Source organism: Perca fluviatilis, chromosome 13 (genome assembly GCF_010015445.1).
Source record: "Perca fluviatilis chromosome 13, GENO_Pfluv_1.0, whole genome shotgun sequence".
NCBI lineage: Eukaryota > Metazoa > Chordata > Actinopteri > Perciformes > Percidae > Perca > Perca fluviatilis.
The window spans coordinates 5,761,959-5,785,323 of record NC_053124.1 but is presented as its reverse complement, the minus strand read 5'-3'; the positions used below and the strand labels follow the sequence as shown (position 1 = coordinate 5,785,323).

Here is a 23,365-nt window from a genome sequence, read left to right as displayed (position 1 = left end):
GCTTTAATGTAACAGGTGGTGCTGTGTTCCCATTACATTAAATTGTTTTAAGTGGTCAGTCTTGACATTAGCTCTCATATAGTGATGGCCAAATGAAGCTTAATAAAGCTTTTTGAACAATTTCATTCATTTAATGAGCCCACTAGATGGCGCTCTTGGTTTAAAGAAAAAGTCAATTGAGAGTGTTTTGTTTTTATGTGTTTATATTACATTAAACTATCATAAGTGGTTGGTCTTGACATTGGCTGTTATGTAGTCATGGACAAATGCCGAGAGAACAGGTGGATGTCTTTATAGAAAAAGTAATGTGATAAGGTTCTAATAAAGTGATGTAATTTAAAGGAATATAGAAATAAAGTTTTCTCTTTCCCCTTGTGCAATCTGTATAATAAACTGACAAGTTGATGAACATCTCCATTTGTCATTACTGGGTGCAGATCAAACATCTTGAGATATGAACCAATTTCTTTGTTCTTGCAACTGGGTTTTGAGGTGCAGTGGCTTATTGATTAAATCACTTGTCTTGTAAACAGGAAATCCTGGGTTCAAATCCCAGCAGTGTCTGATTATCAGCAAATTTCTTTCTCACAGTATTTGTTACAACACTACTTCCTTAGTGACCTTTACTTTTTCAAGCAAAGCATCAACTTTGTTTGATTGTAGTAAAATTAACAGTTTGGAAGCAATCTGAACAAACTAACTGTGGTAACTTAATGGCTCATGGTGCTTGGTCATGTTATTTACTCACGTGGCTTTACCACAGCTTTGCAGACGACACTCAACTTATTATGACTTTTCCTCAGTCTGACACCCAGGTGGCAGCAGGAATCTTCATTAGTTCAGAAATGTATTTGATATGATTGAAGCTTTAATATTACAGGTGGTGCTAATGTGTTCACATTACATTTAATTGTTATAAGTGGTTAGTCTTGACATTGGATGTCATGTAGTAATGGCCAAATGAAGCCTCATGAAGATTTATGAATCATTTTAAAGAAAATAGCAATTCTGTGTCCTTTTAACCCTTCTTTGAACAGAGAGCGCCATTTAGTAGGCTCAGGAAAAAAGATGATGAAGCTTCATAAAGGTTCAATTGGCCAACACTGCTGTAATGCTTTGCAGATGACACTCAACTTATTCTGTCTTTTCCTCGGTCTCAAACCCAGGTGGCAGCATCAATCTTCATTAGTTCAGAAATGTATTTGATATAATTGAAGCATTAATATTACAGGTGGCTTATGTGTTCCCATTACATAAAATTATTATAAGTGGTTAGTCTTGACATTGGATGTCATGTACAGTAGTGATGGCCACCATTTCATTCATTTTCTGAGCCCACTAGATGGCGCTCTTGGTTTAAAGAAAAAGGCAATTGAGAGTGTTTTGTTTAATCCTCTGTTAATATTATTAATATATTAAAGCAGCAATATTTTCCCATTAACAATGGATCACATAGTATGTCCTTGTATGTACTTGCATGTACCCACTGTACACCTGTGCACTCAGACACAGTTAGACTGTGCTGGGGAATGCAAAGAGACAGATATTTATATAGGTTGTAATTATGGTTAATATAGACTCTGCTGTTTAATAGTGGACTGCTATCAATTAGACTATTTTGATAGAATGCAGCCCGGACTGCTTCCTGTCACATCATACCAGAGTCTGTAGCAACAGCACAATGTTCAGATATTGACACTACAACTGTTTTAAACTTATGTTAATTATCAGTAACTTCCCCAAACCTTAGCTAATAGGCTAGGCAGGCTAACCAGCTAAGTGACTGGCAACCTTATAGGAGACCAATGTGCCCTGCAGGCCTTACTGAGGGAATATAGATATCACTGTAAAATAGCTCTATATACTGAGGCTCCTCTTATATGGTGACTCTCAGTTTGTAGCAGCTCTAGCAGCAGTAGCATGAGTGCTTTTACATTGAAGTCCTGTCATTCTTTTGTATATTATTCATGTTTTGGTTTGAGTTCTGTTGGTGAATGAAAAGGCAGACTATCGATCTTGTATGAACAGTTCCATATTTATTAAAAGACATTGTGGATGCACAGCAATAATAACAAAGTGAGGAATCAGGAAGTGGATTTGAGGAGAAATATGACCAATGAAGGAACTTTCCAGTGCGTATTGTCATGTGTAAACAGCAGCTTCCTGTCAGGTCAGCAGGGCCACATGGCGAGCTCGTCCTCGTGCTCACAGCTCAGACTTCAGGAGCTTCTTAGCCGCCTCCATGTTGCGTTTCACTGAAGGGGGGAAGGCGAAAACATTTCCATTGAATCAGTGTGTTCCATAGACACAAAAAGACCTCATGAGTTAGCTGTGGCACTTACACAGATCCACGTCGCTGGGTTCGTAGGCATACATGCGGTTGCTGTAGCGACCGTTGATGTCGGCCCTCACCGTCATCGTGGGGTCTGTAAAGACATCAGAAGGACTGGCTGAGCACCAGCTGGATAATATAACTTGCAAAAAGCATCTTACTACCAAAAATAGCTTTCTATGTGAAAACTGAAATGTTCAGCCTCAACCCAATGATGTAGCAGTTGTAGCAGGAAACAGGAAGTGTTAGCAGAGTAAAGGTATAGTAAGCGATGTTAATCCAATACACTTTTTGTGAAATTCAGCAAATTTCTCCTCTCTATTTTATCTGTGCGTGGAAAAGAAATCTGGTGTTACTTCACAGCCCTGGCTGTGTAAATGGAAAAACCAACATAAAGGTGCACAAGAGCCACAAAGCACAATTTTGAAGTTATCAACAAGACGAGTTGGCAGAAAAACAGCAAAAGAGAAGTGAAAAATACAAATTAAAAAATAATAAATAAAACAATAACTGATTCTGAAGGGGGGGGGGGGAGGGGGGTTAAGTTCAAATATCAACAATCTTCACGTGGCATCGCTTACTGCACATTTAGCATGTGAACAGGGAACAGAAATAGTTGTGTTAGGGGGTAGCTCTTACCGACAAAAATGATTCTGGGAACATACTGTCCATCAGGAGAGAGATGTTTGTCTGTGGTTTCATACTGGAGGCGAGAAAAGGAATAACACATGGTCAGACATATCACAGTGTGAACCATGCCAGCTCAGAGCGCTGGCCCTAAAACCTGATACTGTCTGATCCCCATGGAGCCTACAGGGACACAGGAACAACACTAGTATTATTGGCATCAGAGATTTCTTGCCTTTTGTGCTGTATTTTTGTCCCAGCTGTCTTCACTAGCTTTAGGTGGGCGGGGCTACGTTTGGAAAAGGTGATGTCACACTTGTCTGTGCACCAATCCCAGTTAGTAAGATAGAATGACAGCTGGAGGGTTTTTCACATAAGTTGACTATCAAACTCTGGGTAAACAATAACTAAGCTGAACTTTAACTTGAATGGATGCGTGGTGAATATTTAACATTATAGAGCAAACAGGAAAATAAACCAATATTAATACATTCATTATAATTAATGAATTAACTGATTAATATATAAATGTATTTATACATTGGTATTATAACACAAGGTTTTTAAAGGTTTTATACTTTTGAAAGCAGCTCAAACTTGAACACAGATTGGGTGGTATGCACCTTTAAGACGCCTTGTGGAGCCAGACTAAAAAGTCCTGTCACTCACCACCAGATTGAGTACGATGAAGTCCTCATCCAGCATCTTCTGGAGCTTGTTGTCCTCAGAGAAAACCTTCTTCAGAGCTGCAGGAGAAACAGATTTTCATTTCTACAATTGAAAATGCAAACGTGCAAACAAATGACTGCTGCTCCTCTAACTTTTATTTTCATAAGATAGTGAAGATGGACAGGAAAGGGGAGAGAGAGAGAGAGAGAGAGGGGAGGACTTAGCCTACATGAGGCGCACGCTTTAGGAGCTAGACGTCGCCCCATTCGAAGAAACACTTTTTCTCTGCATGAGGATTGTAATGAGGGCAATAAGAGTAAGTAAATAAGTCAGGAGTGGGCCTTACCTTGGCTGTGTGGGCAGTCATCCAGGTGAAACAGGACCATCAGAGGCTTGTTTCTAAAACACAAATCCGCTTCAATTACATTTATTCATCATCTTTAATCACTGCCGGCGTCAGTGTTTCAACAGGACTCACCGTGACCTGGACCAGTACAGAGCCTCCTCGTACGTCTGAGCCCAGATCAGCTGATCCCCCCAACCTGCACAGACACAGAGCCGTTAGAGAGAAGAGACAGTACTGACCCGCTGGACTTTAGTGTGAGCTAGGTGCAGCTGATGCTCACAGACCTCGGGACAGAGTCTGAGGGATCCTCTTGCCAGATTTGGGGATGTATTTCCCGAAGGTGGAGGACACGGCCACTAGGACCAGGAGCGCCGACAATGCCGCTTTGATCATCTTTGTAGACTCACTGGAACATGAGGAACAGACTAAATGTTCAAACTGTGTGACCAATGAAGGAACAGTATCAAAATGACGTCACATTTGGCAGGAATGCGAGAAAGGTAAACTTTCCCTTCCCTCTCAGAAGGAACAGGGTTGACTTGTCTCCTTCAGCACTTCCTCCTACAGAACAAATTTGGTTGGCATTCTCACCAGAGCAGAAACAAGTGAAGAGAAAGAAAGAAAGAATCCAGTCGTTCGAGGTGCTGGAATGTGGTGTGCATTTCTGCCTAACATTAACAAGTTCTTTCCTAGTTGTCGAAAGTTATTCCAGAATAATGTATGGTTGGGATCAGAATCACAGAATTGTAGGCTAAATACAGAAATAAAAATGACTTGGCTGCAGTTACTCAACATTTATGGGGATTCCCCCGCAGTTCAAATATTCAGAGTGTCTTACCTGTTCCGACTGCTCAGCTGAGAGTGATCCAGGATCTGCTGCACCTGCACTCTCACCTGCCTGTATTTAAACAGCCGTTCCCCTGCGGGCCCGCCCTCTCCCCCACCCCACCCAACTCCCCCCCTTAGGTAATTTGAGATTTCCGTGTGTATTGCCAAATAATGTAGCGTGGCTGCTAGGGGAACAATATAATAATCTAATAAAACCAACTTTAAATTGAGATTTAATTTTTTGTATTTTTATCCATGTGCGTTTGCCAATAAGCTGCTCTCATCACACTTCTTCGAAGGAGCTTGGCGTTCAGGTGTGCATAGATGCAAGAACGGCTCATGCACAGCTAGAGACATAGACACCTGTTCTTTGGCATGTCCATTCATTCATTCATCCATTCATTCTTTTCTATTATATTCTACTCTATTCACCCTTTCTAACAGTGTGGCCACTGTTACGGGTCATTGACAAGCAGTTTGGTTGCGTCCGCAGCAGGCTGATGTGTGACGTGCTGAGACGCTGGCTCGGATCCAAGGACAGCTCAGCTCTAACTGAGGAACGCCATCAGACGGCGGAGGATGATGATTTATCTTTTTACCTTTATGACACAAAGTGTAACTGAATGTGTCTCTCCTACAAAGTCAACACAGATTGATGAAGATGAACAATGAGCATGTTTGGTTTAGAACCACAGCTGCGGTGAACTGTCAAACAGGACACATCCAGGCACATTAGCCTTTATGATTATTGATTACAGTTTGTGGAATCCTATTCTTTTAATTAGACTGGGTCTTACATTCTAATAAGACATGTTAATAATAAAGATGATAGCGTCTAGAGGACATTGAGGTGTATTGTGCATGAGTTTATCTTGAAGCATCTCAACAGTATGCGCTCTGCTCTGAATGGCAGCTTTGTTCAGGCCCAGCTCTGCATCCTGCAGCAGCTCTGCCTCCAACCGTCCACTAACGGTTACTGTCCACTAACACTTACCGTCCACTCCACCTGTCCACTAACGGTTACTGTCCACTAACACTTACCGTCCACTCCAACTGTCCACTAACGGTTACTGTCAACTAACAGTTATCGTCCACTCCAACCGTCCACTCCAACCGTCCACTAACGGTTACTGTCCACTAACAGTTACCGTCCACTCCAACCGTCCACTAACGGTTACTGTCAACTAACAGTTATCGTCCACTCCAACCGTCCACTCCAACCGTCCACTAACGGTTACTGTCCACTAACAGTTACCCTCCACTCCAACTGTCCACTAACGGTTACTGTCAACTAACACTTAACGTCCACTCCAACCGTCCACTAACGGTTACTGTCCACTAACAGTTACCGTCCACTCCAACCGTCCACTAACGGTTACTGTCCACTAACAGTTACCGTCCACTCCAACCGTCCACTAACGGTTACTGTCAACTAACAGTTATCGTCCACTCCAACCGTCCACTCCAACCGTCCACTAACGGTTACTGTCCACTAACAGTTACCGTCCACTCCAACCGTCCACTAACGGTTACTGTCAACTAACAGTTATCGTCCACTCCAACCGTCCACTCCAACCGTCCACTAACGGTTACTGTCAACTAACAGTTACCGTCCACTCCAACCGTCCACTAACGGTTACTGTCAACTAACAGTTACCGTCCACTCCAACCGTCCACTAACGGTTACTGTCAACTAACAGTTACCGTCCACTCCAACTGTCCACTAACGGTTACTGTCCACTAACAGTTACCGTCCACTCCAACTGTCCACTAACGGTTACTGTCAACTAACAGTTACCGTCCACTCCAACTGTCCACTAACGGTTACTGTCAACTAACAGTTACCGTCCACTCCAACTGTCCACTAACGGTTACTGTCAACTAACAGTTATCGTCCACTCCAACCGTCCACTAACGGTTACTGTCAACTAACAGTTATCGTCCACTCCAACCGTCCACTCCAACCGTCCACTAACGGTTACTGTCCACTAACAGTTACCGTCCACTCCAACCGTCCACTAACGGTTACTGTCAACTAACAGTTATCGTCCACTCCAACCGTCCACTAACGGTTACTGTCAACTAACAGTTATCGTCCACTCCAACCGTCCACTCCAACCGTCCACTAACGGTTACTGTCCACTAACAGTTACCGTCCACTCCAACCGTCCACTAACGGTTACTGTCAACTAACAGTTATCGTCCACTCCAACCGTCCACTCCAACCGTCCACTAACGGTTACTGTCCACTAACAGTTACCGTCCACTCCAACCGTCCACTAACGGTTACTGTCAACTAACAGTTATCGTCCACTCCAACCATCCACTCCAACCGTCCACTAACGGTTACTGTCAACTAACAGTTACCGTCCACTCCAACTGTCCACTAACGGTTACTGTCAACTAACAGTTATCGTCCACTCCAACTGTCCACTAACGGTTACTGTCCACAAACAGTTACCGTCCACTCCAACCGTCCACTCTAATGTTTATGCCAACCATCCACTAACGGTTACTGTCCACTCCAACCGTCCACTCTAACCGTCCACTCCAACCTTCCACTAATGCTAACCATCCACTCTAACCGTGCACTAATGCTTACCGTCCACGCTATCCGTCCACTAACTCTAACCATCAACTCTAACCGTCCACGCTATCCGTCCACTAACTCTAACCATCAACTCTAACCGTCCACGCTATCCGTCCACCAACTCTAACCATCAACTCTAACCGTGCACTAACGGTTACCGTCCACTCTAACTCTCCACGCCATCCGTCCACTAACTCTAACCGTCCACAGGCCTCCTCCTCTGCTGCTAAAACGCAGCTTCTTCTTGTTGTGTCCTTCTCTCGTTGCTTTCCTTGTGAACACAGTTACAGTGTTCACTTTGTTCCCGCTACAGAACTTTTACAAGAAGAAGAAAGAACAAGAAGCAGGGAATGAAATCATGAAACACAAGCACAATAACATAATATCAAATGCAGATTATGCATGTTTTTACTGATGTGTAGGAAATTGTAATTTACATTTTTAAGTTTCAATCCAACATTTTCTGGTTAGTGAGATACATTTGTGTTTTTGTTTAAATATCACAAACACATGGTATTGCTTCTGATAAACTACCCGTTATGAAGAGTGTATACGTTGTAACAAGTAGTTTTAATAAATCATTTATGTATAAGTCATTTGTAAGAAGGTTTTTGGATTGCCAGGTAGGGGAAAACCCTCCTCCAGCTAATGGACCTCTTGATAGTTTACTAACGAGTTATTAAACTTTATAACTGTGGACTTGATAGTTTACTAATAATAATAATAATGATAGTACATTTCATTTAAAGGCGCTTTTCTCGGCACTCAAGGACACCGTACAGGGATACATAAGACATTTCAAAGCAGTGAAAAATAAAAATAAAAATAAAAATAAAATTTATTTATTTATTTGTTTAAAAATAAACAACAATAGAAACAGCAGAAAGAGGCAGCGCAATTGACATGAAGTGGAAAAGGGTTTATCTCTGTTTTTTGCCCCCAACGGTGCCCTCCAGGCAGTGCTGCCTGGAGGGCACCATTGGGAGGCACTGGTTATGGTTAGGTTAGGGTTAAAATGCAGCTGGATGGGTGGGCTGCGAGGGGCACGGGCACAAGGGGACCACTGGTGTGAATAAAACACTTTAAAGAAATCCTTAAAAAAACGGGTTCGGTCATATAAAAAAAAAGGGGGGAGGGGGCTGTTTAAAAGACGGCCAGATATTTAAAGAAGGTTAAAAGAACCACTGGACAGGGCGGACAGTGGGAAATTTAAAACTTTAAATAAAAGGTCACCTCCACAACTACCCTGGTGTCTCTCCTAGAGAAATAAAATAAATACATAAAATAAATAAAATATCTCTCTCTCTCTATATATATATATATATATATATATACATACACACACACATACATACACACACACACACACACATACACATACATACATAGAGTTACGTAATGAATAAATAAATAAAAAGCCCAGCGTCCCAATACAAAATAAATTCTATCATAAAAATCTTATTTAAACTCAAAGATTAAAACATTTTAAGGGGGTCATAAATACTGTCTGAGTTACTTAGCCTTTGAGGTTAAGAAAATAAATATACACATACTATTACAAGTTAGTAATAAGTGCTATGTTTAAAAGTGCTTTAAGGAGTAAAAAGTGCCACACAATAAAGCTGTAAGACAGGACAGCCCTGTCCCACACCGTCCATCAATGAGTGAGCTTACAGGCTCTGTTGTCCTGGCTGTGTGCCAGTCCAGGTCAGGAATGGGATCAGAAAGAACTGTATTTATGATTTTATATCTCAATGTTTTTATCAAACAAACAGGAGGGGGGCGCCCTGGTAGCTCACCTGGTACAGCGTGCACCCCATGTACCAAGGCTCAGTCCTTACTGCAGCAGCCCAGGGTTTTCTGTACGAAAACTTATGCACAACAATTCGTATAATATCTTAGGAAATCATGTGACCGGTCGTTTGACAACCGGTTACATGACAGTTATGTTTAGCGATCTTTACAGGTAAAGAAAAGGTGACTTGGAGCTATGCACAGAGCACCGAGGGGAAAAAAGATTGTGGTTTTGGTTAAAACAGCGGTCTCCATGAGTAGTACTCCCGGGACATGAAAACCTTATTCCTGGGTGAAAGTCTTGTGTTTTCTCCTTAACTTCTTCAGGACATGAACAACTGTTTCCTGGGTGAAAGTCTTGTGTTTTCTCCTTAACTTCTTCAGGACATGAACTCTGCTCCCCAGCTTGAAAAGCCCTGTGTTTTAAGAGCCAAAAATGACAGATCTCATAGCAATTTAGAACATTATCTCTATTTTTTAAATAATAATAATAAAATAAATGTATAAATCCCCTGCCATACAACTTCATCCTGATTTGTAGTGTTGGGCATCGATTCTTCCTTTTGATTCCGGTTCTTACCGATTCTCGATTCTGATTCTTTGAGTGGTGGTGTTGAAACGGGTCACATGCTTATTTCACAAATAAGAGGAAAGTTTTATTTTGATTCAAAGGTGGGTTGCGGTTTTACAGGGCTTTCTCAATGTAAAATAAAGCCACACTAGAGTGCTGCTTACTGTGCTCCACGGCTGCAACACAACAAGTGCCTGGTCGCTACAGAAACCAAAACTTTCGCATGTTAAATTTGGAACCCATGATTGCATTCCTCTGTAAGGCTTTCTGTGTTACATTCTTCCAGTGAAACGCTTGACGAACCAAATGTCCTAAAGAACAGAATAAATGACTGTTGGATGCTGTGTTAGCAGGATGTGGCAGCAGTCAGTGCTGAGGTGTCCTTAACCCCCCCCTCCCCGCCCCATGTCCGTGTGTTGTCACAGCACCATGGTAAATATTTGAACTACAGGGCCGGGTGAAAGGCCGCTCCTGTTAACACTCAGTCCCGCCCTGATAACACGGATCTGACGCTGACCCACTCCACACGCACTCTGCTATTGGCCCGCTCAAATAGGATGCAACTTCCTGTTCAGAGTGATGCACAATGCAGCAGCTTCGTGAACACCTGAACTCACCTCAGATAAAGTTGAGAAATACTAACACACAGTGTATTCACATTGCTTTTCTCTTCGGGTTCTTTCATGTCACATAGCAAGGATCTATTCCTTTGTGCAAAATAGAAAGAAAAAAGGAGGAGTCAAATTGAGAATATTGATCAGGTTAGGTGGTTATTCTATTCTAAATGAACGAACATTTGTCTTCGAAAGCCCTGATATAAACCACACTTCTCTGAGCTCCAGCTGGTTTAAGGTGCACTGACAACCTCGCTGTTCGACGAGAGCAAACGCATGAAATAGATCACACCGTTTGGCATTTCCACTTTCTCTGTCTTATATTTTCTATTTTGTTTTCACACTTTTCAACAGCTCTGTGGGGCTGATTGGTTGACTAAGAGAATAAGAGTCTACAGCCACACCGACAGCTCTGTCAGGCTGTCGGTGTGGCTGTGATGCTAACATGCTAACATGCTCACAATGCTAACATTCTGATGCTAGGCGGGTATCATGTGGCCCGTGGTCCAGTAGTTCAGTACCAGGACACTGCCTATGCTGGCTCCATTTGGACCAGCAGTCACAGGCCTGTTAGCATGCTAACATTAGCTAATGGTCAGTAAACTCAGCGTACAGCTCATAGACTGTATGGTACAGCTGAGGCTGATGAATGTCTTTCTCTCTTCTTAAAGCAAAGTGATGGATAGATACATGTAGACCTGATGGAAGCCAGAGGATCAGAAGAGTTCTCCCTGTTCATCCCGACGGGAACATGAAGGACGAACACCTTCCATCACACTTCATCGTTAGTTGAGTGGTGACCTAAATGGAACGACAGACAGAGCCGCCATTGTAAATGGCATACAAGTTGTACGTTACACAACATACAAGAAACAGCTAAGGCCTCCGAATGTCCCTCCTTCACGTTTGCCTACGATCAACAGCGTGTTTCAGCCCCATAGTAGAATCATTCTCTGGCTAAACCTGCAGCATTGTAAAGTGTGGGACAGTACCAGCCAATCAGAACCAGTCAACAGATCATTACAACAAAGAGATTTTTATTTTGAGTCATCTGTATAGCTATTTATGTACATGAAAGCATCATTTTTGTATACAAATGCATTCCTAGATATTCACAACATGACGACGAAATGAGGACAAAGGATTCCAGGGAGGAAAGGACAGGTTAACAAATCAGACAACTCAAGGGGGGGAGTGTCAAACTGAGCTGCAACATTAAGGAGTCCCTGTCCCTTAATGTTAATGTCATCTCCAACCAGCTGACTGACAGTGAGCCCTGAGGTCTGACATCACTAAGACACCTGTAGTGGGTCATCAGACCCTCACTTACACAAGAAATATTTCAATCTAATGGACACATTTACGTGAAATCCAAAGTCCCCAGAGGATGAAGCCTTTCATTTTGGACACTTGTTGAGAGCCCCCATCAGGTTTGGAGCTCCACTGCTGGAGAGGCTCTAAGAATAGTATGTGCCAGTACTAGCACTGCCACTAGGGGGCGCTGTTTCCTTCTTTCAGACTGTGGACACAACACAAATACGTGTACAAACTAAACTAAATCCAATGAGAGTCCTGCACTAATTACTACATCTGTGTGTTTATGTTCATTCAAACTTATTTGGAGCTGCAGTTTGTCCCGTTTCTTTTTTTATTATTTTTCCGTAAGGTTGAATGTGTCTCCCTTCTTTTACAGTGGAATGATCCCTTCAGGCCGGTGTGGACAGAGGATAAGATTTAAAAAGCCACGGCATGTTAGAATTGTAAATATAGATGTGTATCTGTAATGTATGGACACTGCATGTTGGAAAGGGCTTTTCCTCTGATAATTCTTTGCAGAATGTTTCCATTTCACCTGCTTGTTGATCTTTCAAATAAAACAGTACATTTATGTTCGGACATTTATTCAATACACTGTGTACAAAAGAATTCAACGGAAAATATGACTGTGTATGAATGTGTATTCTGTATTCATAGAAACACATGAATACAAACATTTCATCATTCATCTTAAAAAAAGGGCCAACATTCTCAAGATTGCATCCAAAAAAAAAAAAAAAAAAAAACATGAGGGAGCAACAAAAAACCATTACATTCTTACAGTCCCACAAGAGACGCACAGGTCATTGTTTTCACAGAAAACACTCAATATAGCTGACTCATGCTAAGATCCTGCTGGCTGCAGACAGAGACCAGGAGACGGGACGGGGCCCAACCAGCCGTCTCTGAGCTGCTGACCACACAGGGAAAGCTTACATATGATCTCTCTCTCTCTCACACTCACTCTCACACACACACACACACACACACACACACACACACACACACACACACACACACACACACACACACACACACACACACACACACACACACACACACACACACACACACACACACGATGCTTCTGCATCATCTCCTCTCATTAACCCCAGCTGCTGGAAGAACCTTAGCGGGTCAGCGCGGCTCACTGCTCAACTTTTGGGTGAAACAAAGCAGTTTAAATACTGTGCAGTTCTTTTCAGGTCCAGTTTTAATAAATCATAGCTGTGGCTAAATTCTGTTGGCCTTTTTCATAATAAAGTGCTTCCTCAATGTTTGTGTCACGTTTCGGACTCTTATGTACAGAGCTGGCACCTGAAGTACCAAACTAAAGGGAATATGAAAGCAATATGACATGTAGGTCCACAGTACAACAGCCACAGTAGGAAGGGAATTCAGTCGGTTTTCTGCTGAGTAGGACACTTCCATTTGGTCACCACGGTAACGGTGTGGAGAGTGACGGAGCAGACAGGCAGACATAGTGGTCAAGTGTGGTGGCTTGTTTCAGTCTCACTGTTAAAAATGATCCCAGTAAAAACAGACAGTCCCATCAGTGAACGTCTCCTGTGTCCTGCTTCACTGAGAGAGTGCAGGGGTCCGGTCCTCCAGGGGGCCCGCAGGCCGGCAGCTAGTGTCCATGCTGAGGGGGGTGGTTGTGAGCAGGGTGGTTGGGGGGCAGGGGGGGTCCGTTGACACCGGGGTGGTAGAAAGCACAGTTGCTCTCATACCTACAGCTTCCCTTCATCATGAAGTGACGACACACGGGCCTCTTGGACATGTCTGTCAAGAGGAAACACAACAGCATTACAACACATCTCACTCTCACTCTCTCTCTCAAACACACACACACACACTTTCTGTCACTTTATGTGCCCCCCTCATTACCAGCACACAGGAGTGTCTCTGGTTAGGAATGAACTGCCAAGCTCTACTTTTGGCCAATTTAACCTTTTTTTGGATATTAGAGAAGAGGCATAGGAGAGAGAGACATGCAACAAAGGTCCCGCATGGAATCAAAGCGGAGACAAGTCAATGTGTCCCCTTCTATGTCCTGAGCTGATGAGGACACCAGTCTCAGCTGCTTTGTGTTAGAAGAGAGCGACCAACACGGGAGACATACCGTTCATGTTGTTGTGTCCTCCTCTGGGCCCCCCTCGTCCTCGGCCCCTGAAGCCCGGCTCTCCTCCTCCTCGGCCCCGTCCTCCTCGGTGGAAGTGGCCCCCTCTGTGAGGCCCCCCCCTCATGGACTCATCTCCCCAGTAGTTGCCGTTGTCCCCCCGGCCCTGGCCAGGGGGCGGCCCCATCATGCGCGGGCCTCCGCCAGGGTTGAAGGGTGGGCCATGGTTGTGGGGGGGTGGAGGGTGGTTGAAGCGAGGGCCACCGGGCGGGTTGTTGGGGGGGTAGCCGCCGTTCATGGGCATCTGCATGTGCATGTTCATGTTCATGTTGTTCATGTTGTTCATGTTGTTCATGCCTGGTCCGTGGCCCAGCAAACCTGGGTTGACTGGATGGAGAGAAACAGCGGTTAAATAACGATGAGTAACAGAAGGATCACAACAGGTGGACATGTTGCCATGACAGCGGGGGGGGGGGGAACATGTAGTTCAACCAAGGAAGAAGAGCTTGAGTTTACCTGGGGGAGGTCCACCCTGGTTCTGGTTCTGTGTCTGCTGCAGGGAGCCCAGGAGCTGCTTGATCTTGTCTGAGAAGTTGGGCTGCTTGATCAAGTCTTCAGTCGACTGGTTCCCAGACGCACCCTGATGACACACAGCTACACATCAGCTACACTACTACCACCGGCAGGCACTCTCACACCCAACTGCACGGATATGTTACACTACATACTGATGGAACTCTGATTTCATGATAAAATAAAATGGAAAGTGTACTTCGTGATCCCGAATGTCAAAACAGTAAGTGTGTAAAAACCAGCTCCTGCTGCTGTTTACCATGATGGAGGAGAGCAGCTCCTGCACGTTGACAGTGGGGGCAACGGGGCTGCTGGCAGCGTTGGGGGCCACGGGGCTGCGTGAGTTGCCGCTCAGGTTGCCCATGAGATTGGCCAGGACAGGGGGCAGCTTGGAGCTCTCGCTCTGGGCGGAGCCCTGCTGGGAGGTCGTGTCCATGGGCTCCACGTAGCCGTCATCCTGCATGGACGAGTCCTGCAGGGGAAACACACACGTACACAAGGTGTTTAATACGAGATCTGGGAGACAGGATGTGTGTGTGTGTGTGTGTGTGTGTGTGTGTGAGTTTTGGGTGTACTAACCTCATCCAGAGGGATGAGACGGGGAGGCATGGGTTCATACGGCTCTGGGTCTGGTTCATGTGGACTGTCGGGCACACTAGGATCAGAAAAGATGGAAAATCATTACCATACACTGCAGGCCCTCACCCTTCTTCTTAGGGTGAAAATCGACATATAATAAACATAGAAAGGGTCATGGGTTGAGTCCTACCTCTCTTTGCTGAGGAAGATCTCCTGCAGGATGCCCATCTCGCGGTCTCTCTGGGTCAGCTTCTCGGTGCTGTTGGCCCCGGAGATGACCAGGCTGCCGGTCAGCGTCAGGGGCCTCGGGGGGGTCCAGGGGACCCGCTCTTCCATGGTGTCGTGGGAGGTCCGACGGGCCGTCTCAAACATCTGCCTGTCCATCATCAGCTCTCGTTTGGCCGCCTCACCAAAGTCCTTAATCTTGTTGACGTTGACTGTGAATCCAGAATAATATCATTAATAATTCAGATTTTTTATTATTATTGTTTTTGTCTTAGAACAGAGTGCTGGGCATGGCTTACCTCTCTCGGTCTCGTCCAGATCAAAGTAGAAGTAGTGTTTGAGCTGCTCCTCCTCGGCCCAGTGGACCGTCTTCTTCTTCTTGCCCTTCTTGGTCAAGCTCTCTTCTTCTCCCCGGGGTTCTGCCAGAGCGTTGGGCTTCTCACCTGCAGCACACAAACACAACCATAGCAGGAGATTGAGAACACTCGCATTTTCAATCAAACTACAAAGAATAATAATAAAAGATCATGTCCAAGAAGCTTACCGTTGTCAGAGAGCTCCGTGTCCTCAGAGGGGACGGGGGTCCCGGGCTGCTCCGGCTCCTGGCTCTCATCACCTGGAGTGATGGAGGCAGAACTTTCTGGAGACGATGGCTTAGTAGAAGATGAAGAATACACAGAGGGTTTGCTGTCAAATGGACTCGCCTGAGGACAAAAAGGAGTGAGAGTGAGTATGTGCAAAAAGACTGAGAGCTGATGGACGCTGACAGCTAAATGGTTCTAATTCTTATTAAATTGCACGAGATGAGAGACTGGAACTGATCACAAAGACAGCACAGTCTGTTTTGTTTGGTTTGAATTCAACACACCAAATAATACAAATATTCTAAGTATTAAATATCTGAATATTTTTGACTAACAATGGCTATAATCCATAGTAACAGTGAGATGAGTGCATACCTTGTTAGACGTGGGGGAGACAGCCTTGGCGGCCGGACTAACAGCACCAGCCTTCTTCTTCTTGATCTTGATGCCGGGCACGGGGGCAGAGTTCAGAGCATCTAGGAAGCCTGTGCACTCCATCGCTGCAGAGAGGACACAAGAGAGTCGTGAACCCCACCATCATGTCTCTAATGCCTAGCAGATACTACAAGACTATGAAAAGACTAAAGTCCGACACCGTCTCACATCTAAAGACAACCATCTCAGAAGAGTGGAGATCTTGCAGGCTCACAAATTGAAGACTACAACTAGATTTGGTTTGAACGATTTAACCAAGCTAGCAAGCTACCGCTAGCGTTAGTTGGTAACTTAAGGTCAAGTCTGCAGATTTTCTGTTCTGCTGTACATGCAGATGAATGTTTCCAGTACCTGGAGGTCTGCATTCATCTGCCAGTAAAACTCCGCAAAATCTTGCTTTCTTTAGCTTATCGCAGCACCATAGCAACCATAAACAACACTGGTCCTAGCCGTTTGGTGCTGGAGGGAGCACACCCATTGGTTGTTGACAATGTTCACATGATTAAACTTCACTACCAAGACGTCAAACTTAATAATATCAAATCAAACATGTTTGATTTTGTCTGAGTGTCCAGACGGGATAAAGACGGGCTGTGTAACTCACGCTGTGCTGGAATGATCTTGACTTTGATCTCTTTGGCAGAGTTAGAGGGCATGTTGAGAGGTTTGTATTTTTTCTCCAGAGGTGGAGCATCTGATGGACCAGTGCTGCCGAGAGGAAATGAAGAAAAAAAGAAACATGTAAGTAGTGCCCTGAGCCAGCGGAGGGCAGCAGTGAGCAGATGTGGCTGTGCTGACAGAGGCAGTGGGTGGGTGGGTACCTGGGCCTTTTGAGCACTGGAGGCTTGATGTTGTACTTGTCACCCAGCTGGGGGGCAACGGGCGGCTTCTTAGCAGGGGCCAGGCTGGGGGGGTCCATCTCCAATCCTACATAACAACAAAACACATTGGTTATTTCATACACAACCTTTTCAAATACAACATCCAGGGCCATATGCATCACTGCTCAGTCAAAGTTGTACCTATGGAGCGGATCTTTGTGTGGCTGGGTGCATGAGCTTTAGGTTTCTCCTTCTTCTTCTCCTCATCTCCACTTTTTTCTTTCACACCCGGCACCGGCACCTTGCCCTCCTCTTTCTTCTTCTTCTTTTCTACAAGATAAATATAGAGGCTGAGTCACCATTGCAAACATTTCCTTTCAGTCCGTACTGCAGCTGCCCGCACAAAGTACTGTTTGTGGGTCAGAACAGTCAGAAAAGCGCGCTGGCTTGCATACTGCAAAATGTGACTGGATGCAGTCGGACATCCTGGTATTTTTGGCAGACTGCATTTGACATGCTATATATGAGAACATTCTAAATCTCTTCCTGGCATACTACACAGTATGGTAGTATGGACAGTGTGTGGCACACGGAGGAGCCACTGTGAAACACAGACAGACATTTAAAAAAACACGCCGACTTATTGGGAATTTAGCTTATTCACTGTAACCCCCAGAGAAAGACAAGTCCATACATACCCTCCTCATCTCCGTGCGTGCTGTAACGCTGGCTGACGGCTCCAGCATTAGCTTAGCACAGCACAGATCCTGCAGGTAACTGGTTCCAACTAGCCTACTGCTCCCAATTGTGACAAAAGTGACAAAATAACACCAACATGTTCCTGTTTACATGTATGTTATTATTGTAGAGTCACGGTGTACAAAAAAATTAAATGATTCACAGCCATCTTCTATCCGTAAACAAACCGGACGAATATTCTCAGACAGGCTTGCTGCGAGCATATCACTCCGCCTAAGTACTATATTCTTCCGCCTGAGAATATAGTTCCTGGTTTGTTTACAGTTAGAAGACGGCTGTGTCTCACGTTACGTTGTTTTTTGTACAAGCTGTGACTCTACAAATCACAACATGTAAATAGGAACATGTTGGCGTTATTTTGTCACTTATTCGGAGCAGTAGGATTACTGGAACCATTCACCTGCCTGTTCTGTGATGGGCTGATCCGCGTGGAGCCCAGATCAGTGCTTTTCGCACACAAAAAAGAAGAAGGGTATGTATGGACTTGTCTAACTCTGAGGGTTACGGTGAATAAGCTAAATTCCCCATAAGTCGGCGTGTTCCTTTAAAGTGAAGTAATGGGTATGTACCAGCAGGAGAGTTGACATTGCTCGAGACACTCTGGGAGCGGATCGTAGCCATCCAGCCTTCTACCAGCACAGACGCCAACTTCCTCAGCTCTAAAAGTCAAAGACAAGTATATTAGTGTGATATGATACACATTACTCATTATATATATATATATATATATATGTGTGTGTGTGTGTGTGTGTGTGTGTGTGGAGTTTGTAGAGGCAAACTGACCTTCTGTGTCTCCACTCTTGCTGAGCTGCTTCACCAGCTTGGCTGTATTGTTCTGGGGGAAGATAAAGGCAAACACAGACGGCAGGTTAGAAGCTGCAGGGGCCTGTATAGCTCAGTGGAGGAGAGTTGTAGAGGATGGACTGGGACAGTACCTGTTTGAGGTGGTCCACCTTGAGGGGCAGCTTCTGTAGCGTGAGCAGGATGAGCTGCAGCAGCGGGGTGTTGTTGGTGCCTTTGGAGTAGGTGAGCCACGAGTTGAGCATCCTGTAGCCACCGACTCGGATAAACCTGGACCGGGGAGAGCAGAAACGGAGATGATCAGTGATTACACCTGCAGAGCAGCACAGACACTGAAACGTGGTAATCATCACTCAGATTATCGTAAGTGCTTCTTTTTTTTGTTGATTTTCTCCAATGGGGAGGCCGGTGCTATTCTGTGACGCGTTGGAAGATATTTCTGAACAGTGGATGTGGGATTGAGTCTGAATATCTATGGCACAGAAATGTGGTATGGTTCCAGCCCTAATTATAAGGTTCATGTATGCACTTTTGATTTATTTATCCAAGTCTAACACTGAACTCATCCTTGCATGCAAAAGAGCACAGTGTTCTTTGTTGTCTAACTGTATGCATGTTTATTTCAGCAACATTTAACTTACAGAATTGAATTTCACAAGAGCTAGTAAGCAGATCTTGAGTTAAGTTTGTTTCGGTTAGATGAAATGTGTTCATACTTTTAGCCACACCTGTGTGTAAATTAAGACTTGCAATGTAAACAAAGTAAAAGAGAGGCCTACCTGTTGAGAATATCATGGGATTTGGTCTGCAGTAGGATGCTCAGGTACATACATCTACTGACCATCTTGGTAGAAGCTTTCATCAGGCTGCATTACAGAAAGAGCAAGAAAGGTGTTAAGATAGCACACAAAGTGTAAAAAGAGTCCTGCAATTGGTGAGAGGAAGGATGAACAGTTAAGGCACAGAAATGTTTGGTTCCTTACCTAAACACCTTTGGGACTCCCTCCAGGCTGCGGAGCTCTCCATCCTTCCCCAGCAGAGGCTCCACACCCTTCAGAATCTCTCTGGGGTCCACTGGTCCCCCTGCCATATCTGAAACACACACACACACCCTCAAAGTTAATACACATGGCAACAGGACCAGGCTGCTACATTTCCTGCTGTGTACAGGAAATACGGTGTTTCTTTGGAAAAGGTATTACAGTGCTCTTTAGTGTGGACTGTTTGCCTGCCAAGTAGAAAAGGGAGCTCCACGCTACATATTCCACCAAGACTCTCTTTAGGAATTAGGACTCAACAACTCAAATCAAATGTCCCATCAAGGCTCAAGGGCCAGCTCACACCAGACACACAACCATGTGAACTGGATCAGGCCAACATCCACTCTGACTCATCTCACGTTGGCCATTCAGTGGTTGACAACACCAACCTGTTTGTATCAAGGACATTCCATTAACATCGAGGTGCAGAGAACTGATGCACAACACCCCCTCCTGCACCACGACTGGCCCCCCAGGCCTCATCACACTGCTGAGCAGCAGCCGATTCATCACGCTGCACTGGGACCTATCCAGTTAACCATTTCAATATTAGTCTAAGACAGAAACACTAGAACAGTATCTAGACTGCTGATCTGGCTCATATAGTCCTATTCAAATCACTAGTCACAGAGAAGTACAGGCTGCCACACAGCACTCAAACCCATGCCTGTGTGTGTGTGTGTGTGTGTGTGTTTTGGGGGGGGAGGGCATGGGCCAACTGGTTCAGCAGGATGCTGGAACTTCTTCCTCAGTGCCTCCAGAGGGTCTCCTCTTGCAGGACAGGATTATACACTGACAGATTGTTTGTTGTTGTTTATTCCCCGTCAGGCTAGGATTTAAGAGGCGGCAGCAACGCAGAGAACCAAACTGCATGTTATTAACTGATGTACAAAATGATATGCATTCACTAGAAACTTTTCTTTACCTAACGTTTCACTTCATTTGACGGTTTCCATAATCATATCAAACTTAACTATTAATATGTATTCAATAGCTACAAATACTTTTTTTTTTTTTTTTTTTACAAATACATGTATTATATCAAGATGTATCAAACACAAAACAAGGTCAAAGGTCAAAGTTTTGTTATAATAGCAATAGCCAAAGAGGTGAATATTTTGAAAGAAATGTTACTGGTAATGATTTATCAAATTTTTAATGCCACACGTCTAACACAATCATTCACATATGAGCACAAATGCAACTCAATCAAGGAGAATTGTAAAAGAAACATCAATAATGACTGTTAAACCCCTTTATCACTAATTCATGTGGTAGGCTATCTGATGAAATGATCAATGGTAAAAAAATATATATATATAGACTATACGCACCAACAAATTAAACATGTGATTGAAGGTAACTGTTTGAAGTATGACATGCTTGACAACTGTAGAATTATATTAAATCCTCAGTGGTGTTAGTGGCATCACTGTCAAGTGTTCCAGCCAGGGTACAAATCAGAGCACCACTGCCCCCTACAGGCCACTTCCTGTTCACACACTGCCACTGTACTGGCTGCGTATTGCACAACAGAGAAATGCATTACACAATAATAGAACATCACATGTACAACAAAGTCATGAATAAAAGGTGTTGGACGTTTCATCATTTCTATCAGTCTACTTATTAACTTTGAAGTCCTATGTGATCCGAACAAAGACAGCCAACACCTAGGTACCTGGCCTCTATGAATGTCTTCTATTTTATGGATTTAAATTATAATAAACGAGAAAAGGTCTTATGCATAACCTCCAAATGGTTCATGATATGACTGTTTGTGTGGAGTCTCATAAGCATGCACATATTTCTCATGTTGATGCATTTTATAATGAAACCGTTTTTTTGTGCCAATTTAACTCCGAACTTGCAATTCTGGCGGAAATCAATTCATTGGAAATGTCATGATGTGAGGAATCAGTTAGGTCTTACCCGTGTAACTGTTGTAGTAGAAGTTTTATATAGTCTCAGAACTCCACAACACTGCAAATAACCCAATTCCTGTAAATGCCACAATTGTTACACATTTACACAAAATCAGTGTTAAACATGGCTCTGGTTCCTGGGTCAGTGGGGGAAAGAACATTATTTGTGCAGTCATACTGTGGAGTTATTACATATATCACTGGTACATTATGGCAAAACAAACTAAGACTGTACTCAAAGGACTGAGTCCTCTACAAGAAAAAATATGATTTACTGTAAACGGTGGATTAACAGACTTGACTATGACTAAGGCAACAAGGCATATTCATCAAGGAGAAACTGAATGAACCAAGCAAACAGCAATGTAAGACGCCCTGGGTTATATAAGGGTAGTTGAGGCAGCCTATAAAAGGCTTGCCGTAACCTGTCATGTGTCACAGCTGAGAACAGAGCTGCTGCTGTGGCTAACAGCTCAGAGAGGGGGGAGGGGTGCGCTACAGCCGCTAGGAGGCCGACTGCTAATCAGAGCCCTCCCTCCGTTAACCACTTCGCCGACGGCCAACCAATCCCTACACAAGCAACAATGGCTCCGCTAGCAAAGACCGTGCTGTTGATGGGAAAACAAGTCGACGAACCAGAAATCTACCGAGCTACACGCGCAGACAATACAACGAACAGCAGTCTGTAGCGGTATTTTTCTGCATTTCGGTTTTGTAAAAACTCCCAAATGTTGCTCCCGAGAACACGGCTAGCCCCCCGGAGCTCTCCGAGGACGAAGAGCAAACAACAACCAATCCACCATATTTGCCAATCCCGTCTGTTTGTGCTTCGAAAGACCACTTCGCTTGAGTCATCCTGCAATCTTTATCCACAGATTGCCGAGTACATGATGCGGGCTTTCGGGAAGTCCCTGTGCTTTAATTACCGACACACACACACAGTGCTGTATAAAACATGTCCACAATCCTCAAGCTAATGCAATCTTTATGTATAGATTGCGGTGGGTTTTGGTTCCGTGGAGCAGCCCCTACAAAACAAATCTGGCAGGCAAAAAGTCCGACTTCATGATCTGGAATTTGCTGTCTATGCCTACGGCAATCTTTATGAATAGATTGCTTATGGTTATTTTACGAATTTACTGACTATATTTAGTTTTATTTGTACAACTCGTCCATTCCGTCTCACACACAAAGAAACGGAGCCTTGTGCCTCCGTCCACTTTCCTGTGTGAGCTCATACTATAACATTTTCTATATTCAAATTGTTTGCAAAGAACCAAGCTAACTTACGGTGCTGGCTAACCAGCTACCGCTAGCTAGCCTACAATCTACGACCATTTTCACTGGACTGAGCTCGATTCAATTTAACTTCAAAATCAACTTACTATTGAAACTATAGATCCTCGGCGTCTCTGGTGTATTAGAGTGTGCTTTTCAGGCACTTATATCTCTTATTTCATCAATTTTATATCGTCAACCTTCATGGTTTTAATATCAACTGAAATACTTCTTATGGGTGGGGCTGTGATAGCTAAAAGCTAGCCTTTCCTTCGGGAACAAACTGGAGACAAAAATAGTAATCAAATGTCCATTACTTGAAGAAAAAAATATGAATTTGAGTAGAGTTGTTCGAAGTCCTCGACGGTTCAGTCTTCGGCAAAGCAAATTCATACCTGCAAAACACACAAAAAGGCACACATTTAATTCCGACTCTGACCAATTTCGACGTCCTTCGTCTATATCAAAGTCCTTTGTTGGTTGTTGAATACATTCAAAAGGAATTTCGCATTTTAAACGGACAAATGTTGAAAATAAG

At 44.0% G+C, this 23,365-nt stretch overlaps 3 protein-coding genes across 3 annotated transcripts in view; 1 reads left to right on the top strand and 2 right to left on the bottom strand.

The window, feature by feature from the left end:
• Nucleotides 1-2,014: 2,014 nt before the first annotated feature.
• On the bottom strand, nucleotides 2,015-4,844 carry agr2 (anterior gradient 2). The gene is made up of 8 exons (XM_039819393.1): nucleotides 4,813-4,844; nucleotides 4,259-4,380; nucleotides 4,107-4,170; nucleotides 3,975-4,027; nucleotides 3,629-3,705; nucleotides 2,972-3,035; nucleotides 2,343-2,426; nucleotides 2,015-2,255 (listed from the first exon to the last, which is right to left on the bottom strand). The coding sequence occupies exons 2-8, from the start codon at nucleotides 4,365-4,367 to the stop codon at nucleotides 2,206-2,208; spliced, it is 501 nt and encodes a 166-aa protein (XP_039675327.1). The 5' UTR covers nucleotides 4,368-4,380; nucleotides 4,813-4,844; the 3' UTR covers nucleotides 2,015-2,205.
• A 7,411-nt stretch (nucleotides 4,845-12,255) lies between these two features.
• Nucleotides 12,256-23,365, bottom strand: part of ppp1r10 (protein phosphatase 1, regulatory subunit 10) — an 11,180-nt gene continuing 70 nt past the window's right edge. Inside the window, exons 2-19 of the mRNA XM_039819271.1 lie at nucleotides 22,935-23,222; nucleotides 19,568-19,676; nucleotides 19,364-19,450; nucleotides 18,719-18,854; nucleotides 18,567-18,618; nucleotides 18,353-18,442; nucleotides 17,226-17,354; nucleotides 17,025-17,130; nucleotides 16,808-16,911; nucleotides 16,144-16,268; nucleotides 15,729-15,888; nucleotides 15,484-15,627; nucleotides 15,150-15,396; nucleotides 14,960-15,035; nucleotides 14,640-14,852; nucleotides 14,324-14,447; nucleotides 13,811-14,194; nucleotides 12,256-13,470 (exon numbers count right to left, since the gene is read on the bottom strand). Coding sequence (XP_039675205.1) covers nucleotides 13,319-13,470; nucleotides 13,811-14,194; nucleotides 14,324-14,447; nucleotides 14,640-14,852; nucleotides 14,960-15,035; nucleotides 15,150-15,396; nucleotides 15,484-15,627; nucleotides 15,729-15,888; nucleotides 16,144-16,268; nucleotides 16,808-16,911; nucleotides 17,025-17,130; nucleotides 17,226-17,354; nucleotides 18,353-18,442; nucleotides 18,567-18,618; nucleotides 18,719-18,854; nucleotides 19,364-19,450; nucleotides 19,568-19,674 — 2,436 coding nt within the window. The 5' untranslated portion in view covers nucleotides 19,675-19,676; nucleotides 22,935-23,222 and the 3' untranslated portion in view covers nucleotides 12,256-13,318. The remainder of the gene's footprint in view (nucleotides 13,471-13,810; nucleotides 14,195-14,323; nucleotides 14,448-14,639; nucleotides 14,853-14,959; nucleotides 15,036-15,149; nucleotides 15,397-15,483; nucleotides 15,628-15,728; nucleotides 15,889-16,143; nucleotides 16,269-16,807; nucleotides 16,912-17,024; nucleotides 17,131-17,225; nucleotides 17,355-18,352; nucleotides 18,443-18,566; nucleotides 18,619-18,718; nucleotides 18,855-19,363; nucleotides 19,451-19,567; nucleotides 19,677-22,934; nucleotides 23,223-23,365) is intronic.
• Nucleotides 22,028-23,365, top strand: part of mrps18b (mitochondrial ribosomal protein S18B) — a 5,434-nt gene continuing 4,096 nt past the window's right edge. Inside the window, exon 1 of the mRNA XM_039819272.1 lies at nucleotides 22,028-22,240. The gene's annotated coding sequence lies outside the window, so the exon portion shown is untranslated. The remainder of the gene's footprint in view (nucleotides 22,241-23,365) is intronic.

Excerpts from the sequence above, each read along its gene's own strand:
- agr2 (XM_039819393.1), bottom strand. The coding sequence starts at position 4,367 with ATGATCAAAGCGGCATTGTCGGCGCTCCTGGTCCTAGTGGCCGTGTCC. Across the intron at positions 4,171-4,258 it reads CCCTCAGACTCTGTCCCGAG|GTTGGGGGGATCAGCTGATC; the intron begins GTCTGTGAGCAT and ends GTGTCTGTGCAG. Across the intron at positions 4,028-4,106 it reads CTGTACTGGTCCAGGTCACG|AAACAAGCCTCTGATGGTCC; the intron begins GTGAGTCCTGTT and ends TTTGTGTTTTAG.